The sequence below is a fragment of the Cricetulus griseus genome, chromosome 8 (genome assembly GCF_003668045.3).
Source record: "Cricetulus griseus strain 17A/GY chromosome 8, alternate assembly CriGri-PICRH-1.0, whole genome shotgun sequence".
NCBI lineage: Eukaryota > Metazoa > Chordata > Mammalia > Rodentia > Cricetidae > Cricetulus > Cricetulus griseus.
In genome coordinates this window covers 16,458,129-16,474,319 of record NC_048601.1, presented here as the reverse complement: position 1 = coordinate 16,474,319, position 16,191 = coordinate 16,458,129, and the positions used below count along the sequence as shown (strand labels likewise).

The 16,191-nt window shown below is 37.6% G+C and overlaps 1 protein-coding gene across 1 annotated transcript; it reads right to left on the bottom strand.

Moving 5' to 3' along the window:
- Positions 1-5,202: 5,202 nt before the first annotated feature.
- On the bottom strand, positions 5,203-13,700 carry LOC100773926 (NKG2-D type II integral membrane protein). The gene is made up of 7 exons (XM_035448732.1): positions 13,595-13,700; positions 10,953-10,991; positions 9,499-9,591; positions 9,050-9,085; positions 8,226-8,377; positions 7,492-7,595; positions 5,203-5,332 (listed from the first exon to the last, which is right to left on the bottom strand). Exons 1-7 carry the CDS (start codon positions 13,698-13,700, stop codon positions 5,203-5,205), a joined length of 660 nt encoding a protein of 219 aa, XP_035304623.1.
- Between the last annotated feature and the right edge of the window lie 2,491 nt (positions 13,701-16,191).

The window sequence follows — 16,191 nt, the reverse complement described above, 5'->3', positions numbered from 1 at the left end:
GGAGAAGAAGAAGAAGAAGAAGAAGAAGAAGAAGAAGAAGAAGAAGAAGAAGAAGAAGAAGAAGATAGATACAAAAGGAGAGGTTATGTACTGTCAGGTTTTGGAGCAAATGCTTGTTGCCTGGTCTAATGATGAATTGCTAGTATCACCGAAGCTAGTCTTTTGTCTGCAGTATTGAATTTTGGAAAGAGTTCATGGAGCAAGTCATTCATCCATGCCTTTACTGTGTACATTTCTGTTTCATGCTTCTTATACATCTCACACATCTACCGGATTGTCTCTTCTGGTCATGCTGATTGTCACCCTTTCTGCTTCAGCCGTTAAAGCATTAATAGTTGCTTTTCAGTTCCTGGTGTAGAATGTATCTGGCTAATTTTCAACTGATTTTCAAGGCTTTTTATTTGGGGGCGATCTGAGTTAGTGGGTGTTGCCCATTCCTTGGGTGGGTAGGCTCCCTGCCCCCATCTCTGTGGTATCTGCCTGGTATCAGTGAGATCTCACATGTGAAGCAATTTCCTGTTTGCCAGCAGAGGTCTTCAACTTTGTACATTGTGGAGTCAGGTCACAAGGTGGTTTCCTGCTTCACTTCTAGAATCAAATGTCATTAACTATTTTCAGAGTGGAGCATGGGCAGCCAGGGATCCTGTCTTTTCCCCTGAGAGCAGCTGAGCTCCTCTTCCCATGCCTAGAACAAATGGGGTAGCTTGGGGTGCTAGGCCCCAAAATGGTGTAGAGTAGTCAGCATGTTTAAATACTTTGCTGCTGGCTGCTTGTCTTTACCTTGTTCCTAGAGTCAGGATAATACATGGGATTGTGTCTGGTCTCAAAGAGAAACAAAACTCCCTCATTTACTCAGGAAAATCTCAAAAGAGGAAAACACAGGAATTCTCAGACACTAACTGGCTAAATATGTTTTTCTTCTGATGACATCTTGTTTCTCTTTCTTGGTTCTAATCTCTCCTGGACTGCTGTTTGTTTTATAAAGCAGGGTCTCACTATGTATCCTTGGCTGGTCTTGAACTCACTATTTAACCAGGCTGGCCTCAAACTCATAGGAACTGCTTGCCGGGATTAAAGGCATACATCACCATGCCTGCCATCTCCTGGACTTTTTTTTCCCTACAATTACTTTGTATCTTAAGAACAACAGGCCTGATAGGTGAAATTTTAAGATGAAGAAGAGACACTAAGAAACAGACATTTTCTTTATTTGTCCCCTAGCACCACATGGAGGATTCTGGGATAAAGGCTCAAAGTATTATCAATAAAGCCAGATCAAGACAACCAGGATGGATACCACAGAACCCCACTGACCCTTACTTTGTTTCTCTTTCCTGCTGGTATAAGCACCCTGGAGAAAGAGGTTAACTCCCTAGACTTCTGTTTTCCTGAGTGTGCTAATGCTTCAATAAAGCCCTTTGCTGTGTTGCCACTACTGGTCTGACAGCCTTTCTAGAACCAGTGCTGGGCTCTGTCCATCAGAATGCTGGATCTAGGGCTTTTGCTGTCACTCTAGAAGCAGAGTGTCCTCTCTAGAGTCCTCCAGCATCCCCGGTTCTTGGCAGACCCCCACCCCTCTATGACAGACAGCGGACATGTCTGATCAGGGTCAACTCTGATTTTCCAATCTTTCCATGCAGCCGGTGGGAACTGAAGAGAAAGGAGTGTCAAGTGAATGCTGTCTTTCTGGATCTGGGGCCACAGGGAGCCTTGACATTTCAGGGCAGCTTCTGCACATAGCATTGGAAAGTGGGTTAAGTTTTAAACTGCTCTAATTATTGGGGAATATTCCTTTACACTGTGTGAAGATGTGTCATTGTGACTGGTTTAATAAAGAACTGAATGGCCATTAGCTAGGTAGGAAGATGTTAGGCAGGACTTCTGAGGACAGAGAAGTCTCTGGAAAGAGAAAGGCGGAGTTTCCAGCAAGACAGAGAGGAAGGAGGATGGGGTACGCAGAGTAATGGTAACTGTTAGGGTCCAAGAGATGTCCTTAAGAAAAGACTAGCAGCCAACTAAGCAATAAGCAAGGGCATATATATTGTTTCTAACAAGTTGGGGTAGCAAATAGTGACCCCCAAAGAATGTTACAGGCTCCTTTTAAGTGGAGTTAGAGGGATTCTGGGAGGAGGGATCAATCTGGGGATGTTGATAGAGGAAAAATTAATCTGGGGGCTGATTTGTGAAAGCTGATTGGTGGGAGGCCTAGTGGTTAGGGGTAGGGAAAGCTATCTTTAGCTAGCAAAAGGCTGGGGGCACCTGCTGATCCAGCAAAGGGGTTCTGAGCCAGGAGAAGGCTTATTGGTTGCCCCTCAGTTGTGATTTTCCTGAGAGCTGCTTGCTCCGCTCTGACCAGTTGCAGGGAACTGAAACTAAGGTCTGGTGTCTGTCAGGACTGCTAGGAGAGCCTGTCTTGACTGTAGTCTGCCCCACCCTGTCCTCTCAATAACCACATAAAAGAAGGTATATCAAAAAATATTCCTCAATTTAGTTATAAGAACTAGTTAGGAACAAGCCTAAGCTAAGCTTTCATAATTAATAGTAAGTCTCCAGGTCATTACTGGGAGCCAACGGTCCTTCTGAAAAAGACCGAGTACATCTAATGGCAACTGCTTTCATGCCTGTGAGTCACTTGTCTGGAGAGCTTATCTACTTAAACATAACCACAAGGTCTTAAGTTGGCTTTCCCCTAGCCACAGTAGAATCTGTTTACATTTCAAACAACTTCCTGACCAAGTATAATGTTCTTTGCATGAAACTGGAGATGGTCACTATAGAAATATCCAGTCATTTTCTGAGCACATCATGAAATATATTTAAATATGTTATACTTTGTTCTCATGTTTTCTTTATTAAAATGTCTTTAAAGAACCCTAGTTCTGGAAAAGTTACTGAAACTGCTATCAGAACATAATTTCCCTCCTCTGTAGCCTGTTGTATCAGCCTGCCTTGCATTGTAGTCTGGCTTTTATGTTTATGGCTGTCTAAACTGAGTATGGAAACAAGTGGCATTTTATTGACTGATTTTTGGATTTCCAAAGTAAATAAAGTGTGTGAAACAGGAATGGCCTTTATTTTTTCTCTCTTATGAGTTTTAAGATTATCTTTCTTTCATTATTCAATGAATTAAATACTACCCCTCACCTGGATTCCCTGGATACTAAAACACTGCTGTTAGCTAATAACTGCCCCTAGTCTTTAGTACCACTGTTTTGCAATTTCTGTTTTACTGTACAGGCTATGTGTGAAAAATCTTAAAGGGGTGAGTTGAAGTTATTTTCTTTAAAAAACAAGGTGTTGCTGGGTGGCTGTATTGCACAGCGGCTGCATGCTGGACTTATAAAATGAAGTGTTGCTTGTAGACTGTTAGCTACCTTGCACTTCAGACACCTTTTACCAAAAATACCGTTAGCCAGATATGGGGCTGTAAGCTTAAATGAAGGCTCTTTCATGGCTACAGATTCTTCATGGAGATTTGCCTCCCATTCCCCACCTCTCGTCTTCTTAGAGGTAAAGATAGCAAGGATCGTTGTTGCCACTTTCTAGAGTGTGGGTCTGATTTGTTTATTTCTTGCTTATAAGCATGTAACCTTTGGGGAAATCCCTTGTTCAGATGATCCCTAAGCTAAATCTCAGGTTTCTAATGAGGCACAATAACTTTCAAAACAGCAATCTAAGGCTTCCCATGTCTGCTATAACCTCTCAGATGGAAGCCAGGTTCTGTAGTTGCTTTTCTCTTGTGACTCCCTGTTTTATTTACATATGACATTCTACAGATCTTTCTACCTGCTTTGTTGATTCAGAATTTTTCTATATACGACAATATCATAAATCTTTTTTTTTTCAGATTTGTTTTTATTTTATGTGTGAGTGCTTGTCTTCATGCTTGCCTGTACCCCATGGGCACGCAGGTGCCTGCAGGAGCCAGAAGAGAGTGTTGGATCCTTCGGAACTGGAGGCAAGGTGGTGTGAACTGTCCTGAAGGGGCTGAGAATGAAGCCAGTGCTCTTCACCTCTGAGCCACCTGTCCAGCCTTCCTTATTAGATTTCAATGAGACCTACTATCTGGCTGCCTCGCCTTCTGGTCTCAGCTTATTTGTGATACTATTATAAAATACCCAGAAAAGTGGTAAATAGAAATCCATTTCTCAGAATAATGAAACCTGGGAACCTAAGACTGGAATAACAGCATCTGTTGGGTTGGGTGAGGGCATCTTGTAGGTTGTACTTCAGAAGTTTCCTGTATTCTCTTGTGGTCAAAAGAAGAGGAAGTAGTCTCTGCCGGTGTTGTCTTAAGAGACAATCCCACTCACAAAGGCTTCATGCTCATGACTTAAAACATTATGTTCCAACGATTGTCTCCTAGTATTAAAAATACCAGGAGTTGGGATTTCAAATATGAAGTTTAGACATGCACATAATATAACATTATACCCAATTCATTCGACCTTAACAACCTCAGAGCTTCCAACTCCATCCATCACCACCCTTCAAACTTCAAGTTCAAGGACTCAACTAAATTTGGCCCAAATCAGATGTGAATCAGATAGTCAAAACTCCTTTCTAGTTGTGACTTGTAAAAAGAAACAATTTTCAAAGTTCAGTGGTGGGACTGGCCTTCAAAAGCCATTGTCATCTCAAGAGCAAAACACAAGGAAAAGGGAGTGGTGGAGTCCCAAGACAGAGAAAAAGTCACAAGGCGAGCTTCACGGTATCTTCAAGTTCCAAAAGCAGTCCTGCTTGCCCTTGCTCAAAACATGCTCCCCCAGACAGAAGCTGGCTTTCTTGCACCACTGGGATGGCAACACTGCTGGGGCAGAGAGCTGACTACCCTGTGGTTCTCTACTGCAGCCCCACTCCATCTGCGTTTCTCTATAGTGCTGGAGCTTCAGCTGCCTGGGTGCTACAGGGCTGCCTTCGCCCACTCTCTAAGCTCTCCTAGTGTTGGTCCCATTTTGAAATTGAGGCTCCCCATTGCCTCCCTCCTTCCCCGCATCCTAGGCTGACCGGGGAATGATGTGAATGGCAGCCTTGATGATCTTTGAGTTAGCGTCCCTTGTTTATGGGGCTCAGAATGGTAAGCGAGTTCCGGGGCTTGTTTCTGGAAGACGGAGCTGTGCTGTTTTGTGTTCTGTCTCTTTTATTTTTGGCTTCAGTTTCTCCCAGGACAATCCTCTCTCCTGCCTTGGGTGCTGCCGATGGTTAATGAAGTCCCAAGACTGCCTTCTTCATGCAGATGTACGTGTTTAGAGCTGAACAGTCCTCTGTGTAGGCTTTAAAGCTCGAGCCATAGACAGCACAGGATCCGTTCTGCATTTCCACCAGTGTTAAGCTGGAACACAAAGAACCACATTTGACGTCCAATGTTCGATGGAGGATATAAACTTGGAATATTATTTATAGGATTTGTCGTGGGAATTTCAGATATATTTCACATCATTTTAGGACCAAGTTTAGCCCTCCTAACTTACACACATACAAAATAGAGCCCATTTAGATAATAAATAAAAAATAAAAATGTCTTCTTTTGGATTTTTGTTTTTGTTGTTTTTTTAAGAGCTGTTTTTTTATGTATTTTTTATTTGCATTAAGTGTTTTGCCTGGATGTATGTTTTGTGTGAGGGTGTCAGATCTTGGAGTTGCGGATAGTTTTTAGCTGCCATGTGGATGGGTGCTGGGAATTGGACCCAGGACCTCTGGAAGAGCAGTCAGTGCTCTTTACCTGAGTCATCTCTCCAGCCCTTGTTTTTGTTTTTGGAGACAGGGTTTCTCTGCTTAGCCCTGAATGTCCTGGAACTCTCTAAGTGGACCAGGCTGGCCTTGAGCTCAGAGATCCACCTGATTCTGCCTTCAGAGTGCTGGGATTAAAGGCATTCACCACTACTGCTCAGCTCTTGTGCTCATATCAGAAATTAATCACCTCAAAATTTTAAATTCTTTATAATGCTTCAAAACATTTATTTAATAGTAAATATTCTCTATAGTGCTTCAAAACATTTATTTAGTAGTAAATATTGAGGTTAGAAATGGATGTAGAACTAAACTTACAATTTCATTGCTGTAGTGTTTTGTGTAAAAATAAACAATTTTCCACAGGTAAACAGATTACCATTGTCACATACAATTGACTGCAGATAATAAATAAAATAAACAAAGCCTACGTCTATATTGAAGATGTCCTTTGTATCTTGTCTTGATTTCCTAAAGAATCAGTGTGAGAATTATTTGCATAATATTTAGATTCTACTTGGTATTGTATATAACATATAGTATATGTACAATTATTCAATATTGTGTTATTTAATACATACAATTATACAATATAAAATGATTTAAATTGTTGAGAATCGTCCATATTTCACAAGCAGATTCTACACCATTCTGAAAATAGATGATGATCATTCATGGAATTTAGTGTCTATGGAGAGAGTGAGACTTTGGACTCACTCACTCATGGCTACCAAGGGGTGACTGCATACACAATATACTTGATAAATAATCAAAAGTATTTGTAATATCCTCAACATACATCCATATGTGTGTTGTATATGCATGTGTGTATGTGTGTATGTGACGTGTGTGTGCACATGCATGGTATGTATGTGTGAGTGTGTGCACATGCATGTGTGATGTATGTGGTGTGTGTGTTAGTGTGGCATGTGTGTGCTCACACATGTGTGTATGCAAGTGAATGCGTGTGTTTTACTTTTGTCTTGGCATTTGGAATTCCATGGATTAATATACTAAATGAACTTTTTATTCCTCTAAGAAAAAGTCAGAAATAGAAGACTCAAGAAAGTGATAATGTCATTTTAGCATGAATTGAAAACTAAAAAGACAATGATCTGATATTAACCCAATTAACAGGAGGAGGTATGAAATATGATTGGTATAGGTACAAATAGCTGGTACCTGCAGGGAAATTTCTATTAGGTAATTTCTTTGTTGGTTTCAATCCAAGCACATTAACATATTCATTATTAATTTTTAAATTGTCACTATAATTGTATGCATTTGTGGGATATAACCTCATGATGGGATACATGTAAAGTCATGTATCAATCATAGAAAGGTATTTAACATATTTGGGGCCTCATGAATTTGCAATTTCTATTGTTCCATTATACAATAGAGTGGCTACAGTTGGCAATAAATCACTTTATATTTTAAAATACCCAAACAAAAAACCAGAAAGGAGGGCACTAGGGATGTATAGTTTTATCTTCATAATCTAGTCACAAATATAAGCTTCAGCCTTCTATCTATAAAATGGACATAATATAAGATTGATCTTTCTCAGTACTTAGCCCATAGCAATCAATTTATGCTTCTCTGCTACTCTCCCTAAGCTTTAAACTGAGGGTCTAATATTTTTCTAACTCTATTAGAATATGTTACTGCATCAGATTGTGAAAGTGAAACTGACAAACGAGTGCTCACAGGGACAGCTGAGCAGATACCCAGCTCAAAACCTGCTGGTCTGAGACTCACTGGTTGGGTGAGAGAGTGGAGCCATCTTCCCACTGCCAGGAGCCATTTGCTTGAGTCTGGAATAGTCCAATCCAGTGGTACGACTTCACCAACTTAAAGAAATCCTATTAGAAACCACAAGAAAAGTACAGAAGAAAGCTGCGCTTAGAGCATTAGAAACACAAAGTCACATCACTCACTTCCTGCTTGGGGAAGGATGCGTTGTTCAGTGCCCAACATAATTCTCATTTAACCATAGGTACTTACAAACTATCTTTGCTCCCTTATTTTTTCTGTCTTTGGGGGTGGTCTACAGTTGTGTAGTGTGTATGCTTATGAGTGTGCAGCAGAACATTCTGCACACAAAAGGTAGGACAAGACATCAGATATCTTCATTGCTCCTTGGCTTATTGCCTTGAAACATGATCCCTCACTGAAGCAAAAACTCACCTTTTTAGCTCAGCTGCCTGGCCAGGAGCTTTTGGGATCTACCTGTCTATGACCCTAGAGCTGGGGTTACGGACATGTGCAGCAATGCCTAATGGGTGGTGTTGTGTTCATATACAGTTCTCAAGTTTTGAGAACAAACACTTTAGCTCACCGAGCCCTCTTCCCAGCTCCTACCTCCTCAATTTTTATCAACATTGTCTGGAGTGGGTGTTAGAACATCTTCTTGTTTCTTATAAGCTCCAGGTTCATGCTCCAGTGAGTTTCCTACCTCATGTATTAGAATTAAATGGAGTTAAATACACAACCTGGTCCTCTTTGCTGTATATCTTCAGAAGGGTGGAATTTTGAGACAAACACGAAGCTTGGCTCTGTTTCCAGTTTTTGTTCTCATTAAAAAATTGGTAGCAGTTGTTTCTATAACATATCCAGTCATTAGGACATTGATCACAGTAACCTTCTAGAAAGAGAATAGATTAACTCTATGCAACCTGACTATTGAAGCAGAATTTATCTAGGCAAGTTAAACACATTTCCTGTTCCAATCTCAAATTTTAAATAATGAAACTACTATAATATAAAGGGAGGAAGATCCCCAAACTAAGGATTTTCTACTATTTATTTATTATTTTTCTTTTACTGAAAAATCTATATTTTTCTCATACAATATATCCTGATCACAGTTTCCCTTCCCCTACTCCTAATTCTTCCCACCTCTCCTCTCCTGAAGATCCCCTCCCTTTCTGTCTCTTATCAGAAAATAACAGGCTTCTAAGAGATAACAACCACATATGATAAAATAAAATGTAATAAGATGAAGCAAAAAATTTATTCATTTTTGTTTCCAGATAGGGCCTCATGTTACCCATTCTGGCTTTGCTGAGGTTGGCTGTGAACTCCTGATCCTCCTGCCCCAACGTGTGAAGTGATGGCATTAAGGAATGCAATACCATGACTTGCTCTTCCACCCATTCCATGGCCTCCACAGTTAAAAACAATAAAGTTTATAGTGAGCTATAGTCAAAACCCAGAAATTTCATTTTTTTTCTTTTGACTGCCTTTGAATATTTACTAGATCCTGGTACACACAGATGTTTGCAATTTGCATTTAATATTACAAAGATGTACTCACCTCTTGAAGAAATTGGAACCTCATTGTTGCATAACACTATCAAAATAATTATAATTTTAAAAAGTTAGTAACTTCTACTGTAAACAAAAGTGACTTTTACATTTGTGGAACAGCAACAGCATGGTAAAGAGACACTTTCACTATTGCTATTGTGTGTTTCTGTGCTTTTGTTTTAGCCTTTACTTTTTTTTTTTGATTTTTTGAGATAAAGGCGTGCGCTACCAAAGCCCAGCAGCCTTTACTTTTTAAAGTGTGTGTGTGTGTGTGTGTGTGTGTGTGTGTGTGTGTCCACATGGAATGGGTATGGAGGTCAGAGAACGACACTTTGGAGTCAGTTCTTCCTTCTAACTTTTTGAGGTATCTTTACCTGGCTGAGCCATCTCTCTGGTCCCCAGTGTGCTTCTGAAATCTAATCAAGGCAACACATTACACCCCATTGATTAACTTACAAGTTATGAAAACGGCAAACCATATCAGTGTAATAATGATGAAGCGTATTGCCATGGCTGCAGCAATGACTCGGCTAACGAACAATGGAGATACTATCAAAGAAAAGCAAGAAAGGTCAGAGCAAAAGAAAGGCTAATGGACAATGGTCTTCTGTTTAGTATAAATGCTGGTATTCACTTTTATGGAAAGGATGAGGAAGTACTTTTTCTTAGGGCAAGCAGCATAAATACTCTATATCTGCCTTAAATATAAGAATACAAAATGCAGTATCCACTCCCAAGAGACTTTGTAAGATTTTTAAAACTTTTTTCTTTTTCTTTTCTTTTTTCTTTTCTTTTTACAAATTATAATTTCACATGTCAATCCCTTCTCCCTCCCCCCTCCCCCAATCCCCCACCATCCCCTTCCCCCCTCCACTCCCCATAGAGGGTAGAGCCCTCCACGGGGGCTCCCCAAATTCCACAACATCATCCTGGGCCAGGCCTAGGCCCTCCCCCATGTGTCCCGGATGAGAGCATCCCTTCACGTGGGATGGGCTCTCAAAGTCCCTTCTTTTTTTTTTCATTCATTTATTTAGCTCATAAATAAAGTCATGCACAATTATGATACGCAATACAGTATGTTCACAATGGCATGGCTAAATTAAACCAACAAACATGTTATATCACACATATTCATCATTTTTGTTTTGAGAGCACTTAAAGTATACTATCTCACAACTTTTTAAATATAGCATATTGTTATCAACCATATTCATCATGCTCTCAGTAGACCTCAAGACTTCACAGAGTCCATGCCTCTTGTCCAACTGCAGTTTTATATTCATCCTTAGTAAGTAGTAAAGTTATATGCTTGCCAAAAAAAATAATAATAAGTGACACACTGGAAGACAAATGTCACACAATTTCAATTTTATGTGTAACCTAGAAATGATGAACTTATGGGAACAGAGAGCAGAACTGTGGCTATTAGGCTTCAATGTGGGTCTTTTAACAATGGGGAAACGATTGGTTTAAGGATATAAAACTTTTTTCTTTTTTAGACAAAGTCTATCATGTAGCCCCAGACTGTACACAAATTTTCAATCCTCCTGCTTCAGATCCAGAGTTGTGGGATTATAGATCATGCTAATATTTTATGCTCCTAGAATAAATCACATTTCTCAATTTTATTTTTTATGTAGGTGTAAGAGTTATTAAATATGAATACTCTTATATTCATTTTTTAAACATGCATTTCATGTATTAGTAAAATATCTGTATGTTTTTTGATTGGGCAGTATTCCAGGATTGTGTCATAGTTTAACATATCAAGAGGTCAAATTTCATAAATATTTGTATTTTCTGTCACTGATATTTGCACAAAGTTTATTAATAGACTTAATTTTCTCAGCGGACATTTCAATTATATATTAAGTTTCAGTGTTAGAAATGATACTATGTTTCATACTTACTTTTGAATTCTTCTGTAGGGGAGCTTCTTCTTATAATACCTAGTGGATAAAAGGGCATACCCATGTTACATTTTCTTTTATTTTTCTTTGTTTTTTTCCAGACAGGGTTTCTCTGTGTAGCTTTGGAGCCTATCCTGGCACTTGCTCTGGAGACCAGGCTGCCCTCGAACTCACAAAGATCTGCCTGCCTCTGCCTCCGGAGTGCTGGGATTAAAGGCATGCACCACCACCCCCGGCCCATGTTACATTTTCTAAAGACTGAAAATTCCAGTACACAATGCTTACACTAATTTTACAGTAGCACAAATAAATGAACTTCTCTGCTCAACTGCATTTTCCTCGGTAGTGAAAATTATTTACATGTTTTTACATAGAGACTTAGTAGGCAAAATTTTTCTGTTTTAATTTTTATTTCCTGTTATGAATGAATTGAGGAATTTTTACTTATGTTTTAATAATTTTTTATTTCTCTGAGGCTTTTCTTGTTTTTATTAAGACACTGACTTGTTCTATACTACTCACTTGATGGCTATAACACCATACTTTGTCATAATTTTGCACAGATGCTTCAGATAATATTTCTAGTTATGATACCTTCACAGGAATGGCCTATTTTTCCCAGGTTGATTTGTTCAAACTTCCCATTGTGGCTCACATTTTTAGTTATGAATAAAATGCATTTATATCAATGTTGCATAGTTACTGTTATTTGGCCCATTTAATTCTTGTGTGTGTGTGATATTTGCCAGAAATGAATTTATAGGAGATATTCTTTGGAGAATGCACACTGAATTTTTCTAGCACTACATATGGAATAAACCTGTGTCCTGTCATTTATATGAAGTACTTTCATTAGTATATTATGGCTCTACTCTATATCCATTATTCATGTTTGTGCTAATCACTCTGCCTGTTCTCTTCATGTACAACTTTCTTACCTTCATAAAATGCTTGAATGCTTCATAGTGTCTATCCTACAACAGCACATTTCCTTTTCAGTGTAGCAGGGGTTTTATAGCACTTTATTTGTGCCTTAAGACTTTAAATGAAGGGCTGGAAAGCTGTCTCATCAATTAAGAGTGATTACTACTCTTCCAGAAGCCCTGAGTCCTGTTCCCACCTCACAACAACCTGTGAGTCCAGCTCCTGGGCGCTTGACACCCTCTTCTGGCCTCCATAAGCACCTGCACTCACATGTGTGTACACACACACACACACACACACACACACACTAATCATTTTTAACAAAAACTTTAAAATGAGCTTTTTAAGAATGTGACACTTTTAAACTATGGTGTATTGACATCCCAATAGAATCATGTTAACTGTGTACACATATGAAGATTTTATTTGTAAGGTGCTATCTTTGTTTTTGAATAATTTTTATTTCCAGTTTGTATGTTGTATTCTTTGTTCATTAGCAATTTTAACTAAATAATAAAGTCATTTCTAGATTACATTTAATATAAAAGTTTTCTACCTTTTTCTTTTATCTTTGTTTTTTCCATTACCATTTGTTCATATTTTATTTAGAAAAGAAATTGATTTTTATTTGTTTCTTAATTTTTAGTAAGTCTAAATTCCATTTCTATTACTACTATTTTTAACATTTAGGGAGTATCCATTTGCAAGTTTTCAAATATTTTGATTTATATCTTTACCAATTATACTATTTTTGCTTTGAAATTCTGATGTGATCAATATCATAGTTTTACCTTTTCTTGAATAGTAATTTAGCAACCTTGAAACAATGTCCAACAATGGCAATAACTCTATTTTTGCATTTTAACAATTATATTTGAAGAATCCTCCTAACATTTAATAGTATAGGAAGGGATTTTGTGTATATTTTATGTGTTTATACACCCATAAACACTTACGTTTATAGAAATTTGAGGATCAAATTCTCATAAAATATGAACGTGTGCTGAATTTTAATCACTGCCTATTCAACATCTTGTACACAATTACATAAGCATTCGCCATTGGTTATTACATGTCACATGACTGAATTCCTAAAATTACTTCTTTTAAAGTAACTTTGGTTAGTAACTTATTTTTTAGTTTTTAATCTTTCTTTGTAAATTGCTTATTCTATCTTATTTTTTGTGAAGACATCTCGTGTAACCAAGCTGACCTTGAACTATTTACTGCTGAGGATAAACCTTGACTCCCAATTCTCTTGCCTCTACTTACCACGTCCTGGGTTAACAGGCATGTGCGACTACACCAGGCTCAGGTTTTCCCCTTCACGAATTCTAATATCAACGATACTCTGGCTTGAAAATAGTGTGAGTACAGGTTGTCTCCACTACATTCTCTGAAAGGTCTCTGAAAATTACTACAAATTATTGTTTCTATCATGTTTAAGAAGATAGTTGGATGTTTTTTAAATTTACTTTTCTATGGTCAATTTCTAGGTATTCTTCCTTAAAGTAGACCACCCCCAAAATTCTTGTTTCATTGGTGATATGACAAATTATCTCATCAGCTGTAACTTGATCTTACTTCTTAATATTATTTTAGAGCAAATACAACTCACTTCCCTGGGGAGGTAAGCACAAGCATTGCCCCTGATGATGGTGTGGTTTCTATGTTGATGTCAGCCCATCAGGAGGGGACAAATGGAACCTGAGACTTACCATGCTGTCTGGGTTGGAAGGTAAGCAGTGCAGATCTTTGTTTCTGCCACCCTTGAGAAGCATTCCTCTTTTTTGGCTTGGGTTTGTAATTATGGCATTTGTTCATCTCTAGAGAAAACAAATCAAGCTGGCACAAGTTCATGGTCTTTCTGTCATTTGAAGAATAAGTTTCTACCTTTCAATTTGTGTTTCATGGATATACATTCCATAGGCATCCTTTTAAGAGACAGCATGAGTTTCCTTTTGCTTTTTATTATCTTCTTATGATGCTTATGTTTCATAACACGTATGAAGCTCATTTCTTAGAGAATGAGTGTTAGCGAAATAGTATGTACTTTTGGAATAAATGAATTCACAATGAAAAATGAAATTTAATATAAAAGCAAGGTCTTATAATGGAGGGAAATAATAGAGGAAGGCAGACATATAATTATACCATTCACCCAGATGTAATAATGACAAGCAGAAGTAATTTAAAATCTCTATCAAGTTTCCTACATTACTGAAGAGAAAGAATATTCACATAATATCCTAGGGACATCATAACAATTAAATGAAATGTGATGAACAATAATGCCAACTGCATACAAACAGTAAATCTAATGTGTCAAATTTCTTGACAGTTAGGGACACACAAAGGCCTAAATAGTAGACCTCAAAGTCTCAGAATAAATATGACAGTCTTGCCTTTGAAGAAAGCAAGTTAAATAGAGCCATTTAACTGTTTTCTTTAAATTTCCATCATTAATTGGATAATTTTGTAAAAGAAAAGATGTTATCCATTCTCTTTTAGGCTTCAATATTTACCCTAAATATTGCTTACATGTAAAATCCTGTTACTACCCTGATGAAAATAGTACTAGTTATTGGACTGGGTGATAGATTTGACTGTAAGAGATATTAAGCATAACATTGTTCATTTAACACGGTATTAGCAACTATGAATAATTCACAACACTTTTAGAACAGGAAGAACTTTCAAAATCTGTATCCCATTCATTGCATAGTCTAGAATTACACTAAAGTAAACCCAGCAATCTTTATTTTTCTATTGGTAGAAAAAGAAATGAAAAGTCACAGAGACCATGAACTGCTCCAATTTAAAAACGGAAAGCTGGGAAAACTTGTTTAAAACCTAGCACTTCTGATTTCAAATCCTCATTTGCTTTCATTAATTCAAGCTATCCTGTTATAAATGATTTCATAATAGATAGATGGTGAAGTGAAGGGGAAAGTTCTTTTCACACCCACCAAAACTCAAATTTAGATACAAAATAAACATAATGTGGAATAAATGTGATGAGGATAGCAGCAAGTGGCTTTCCAGGCCTGATGCTGCTTTGAATAGATGCTGCACACGTTAGCATTACAGAGCAGTACACTTACACATTCACATGCACACTACATACCTGGACCGTGGTGAGATGTTTGACCGTGAACCGATGCCATCATGTGACAATTATGACACATTTACTTCAGGAACAGACTCGGGTTCTGGTTTTTGTTATTTAATTAATTAGCTGTTTGCTTTGAGACAGTGTGTCTCTATTAAGCCCTGGCTATCCTAGAACTCACAATACAGACGAGACCAGCCTCTGACTTACCAGAGACAGCCGGTCTCTGCCTCCTGAGTGCTGGAATTAAAGACATGTGCCACCACTTGTGGCTCTGATCTAATTTCTGTAATGCACAAAGAACTCTTAAAAAAATAAGGTGGAGTACACAGGATTTTTTTTTCTGATACCCTTGTACTGAGATGAAATATTTGTATTGGAGAATAAAAAATGCAGAAAAATTTCCCTTAAACATGAAATAGTGGAAACAACAGTTCACACAAGACAAGGGGAAACTGAGTAACATTTTTTTTATTATAAAATGAAGACCCATTTTTTCTAAATACTCATATAGTAAATATTTTAAATTCAGTTACACTGAGATATTTATTAAGAAATATTTGCCTTCCTGACATTGAGCATCAGCACATACAAATGTTTGTTTAGCATTTTTATTTGGTGATGAACATTTTTTTGTAAATAAATTCATGTCAGATACATTAATTTCTGTGATACATTTTTTCTTTATCTTTTGCTAAAACTTGTGTTCACCACCATCAATGAAATGCTAACATTTTCATCAATGATTTCACATATGTTTATATTGTAACGTTTTATATTGTCTATCAGTGTTCCTGGCAAGTAGCTACTTAATAATATTGCTTGGATTTTAAAGATGGACACTATTCATATTTGATTATGATAATTGGATGAAATGGATATAAATTGTCTCTTCTTGACTGTGAAGTTGTGTTATTTCAGAAGCAAAAGTACCTTCCATAAGACGTGAAACTTCAGATTCAAACATCAGCCTTCTAATCCTCAAAAGATATTTAGCTTAAGAGGTAGTAGGGCTTTTTAGCTCAACAACACAACTTTTACTCTTCTGTCGATCTGTCCTGATTATGGACAATGGATATCGTGAAAAAGAATATATTAATACCTCAGACAAGGAAAGTAATCTTTTCATCCAGTACTTCTACTCAAACACTTAAGCTAGAATTACCATACAGTGTAAACAGTTATAGAACTTTCCTAACTCAA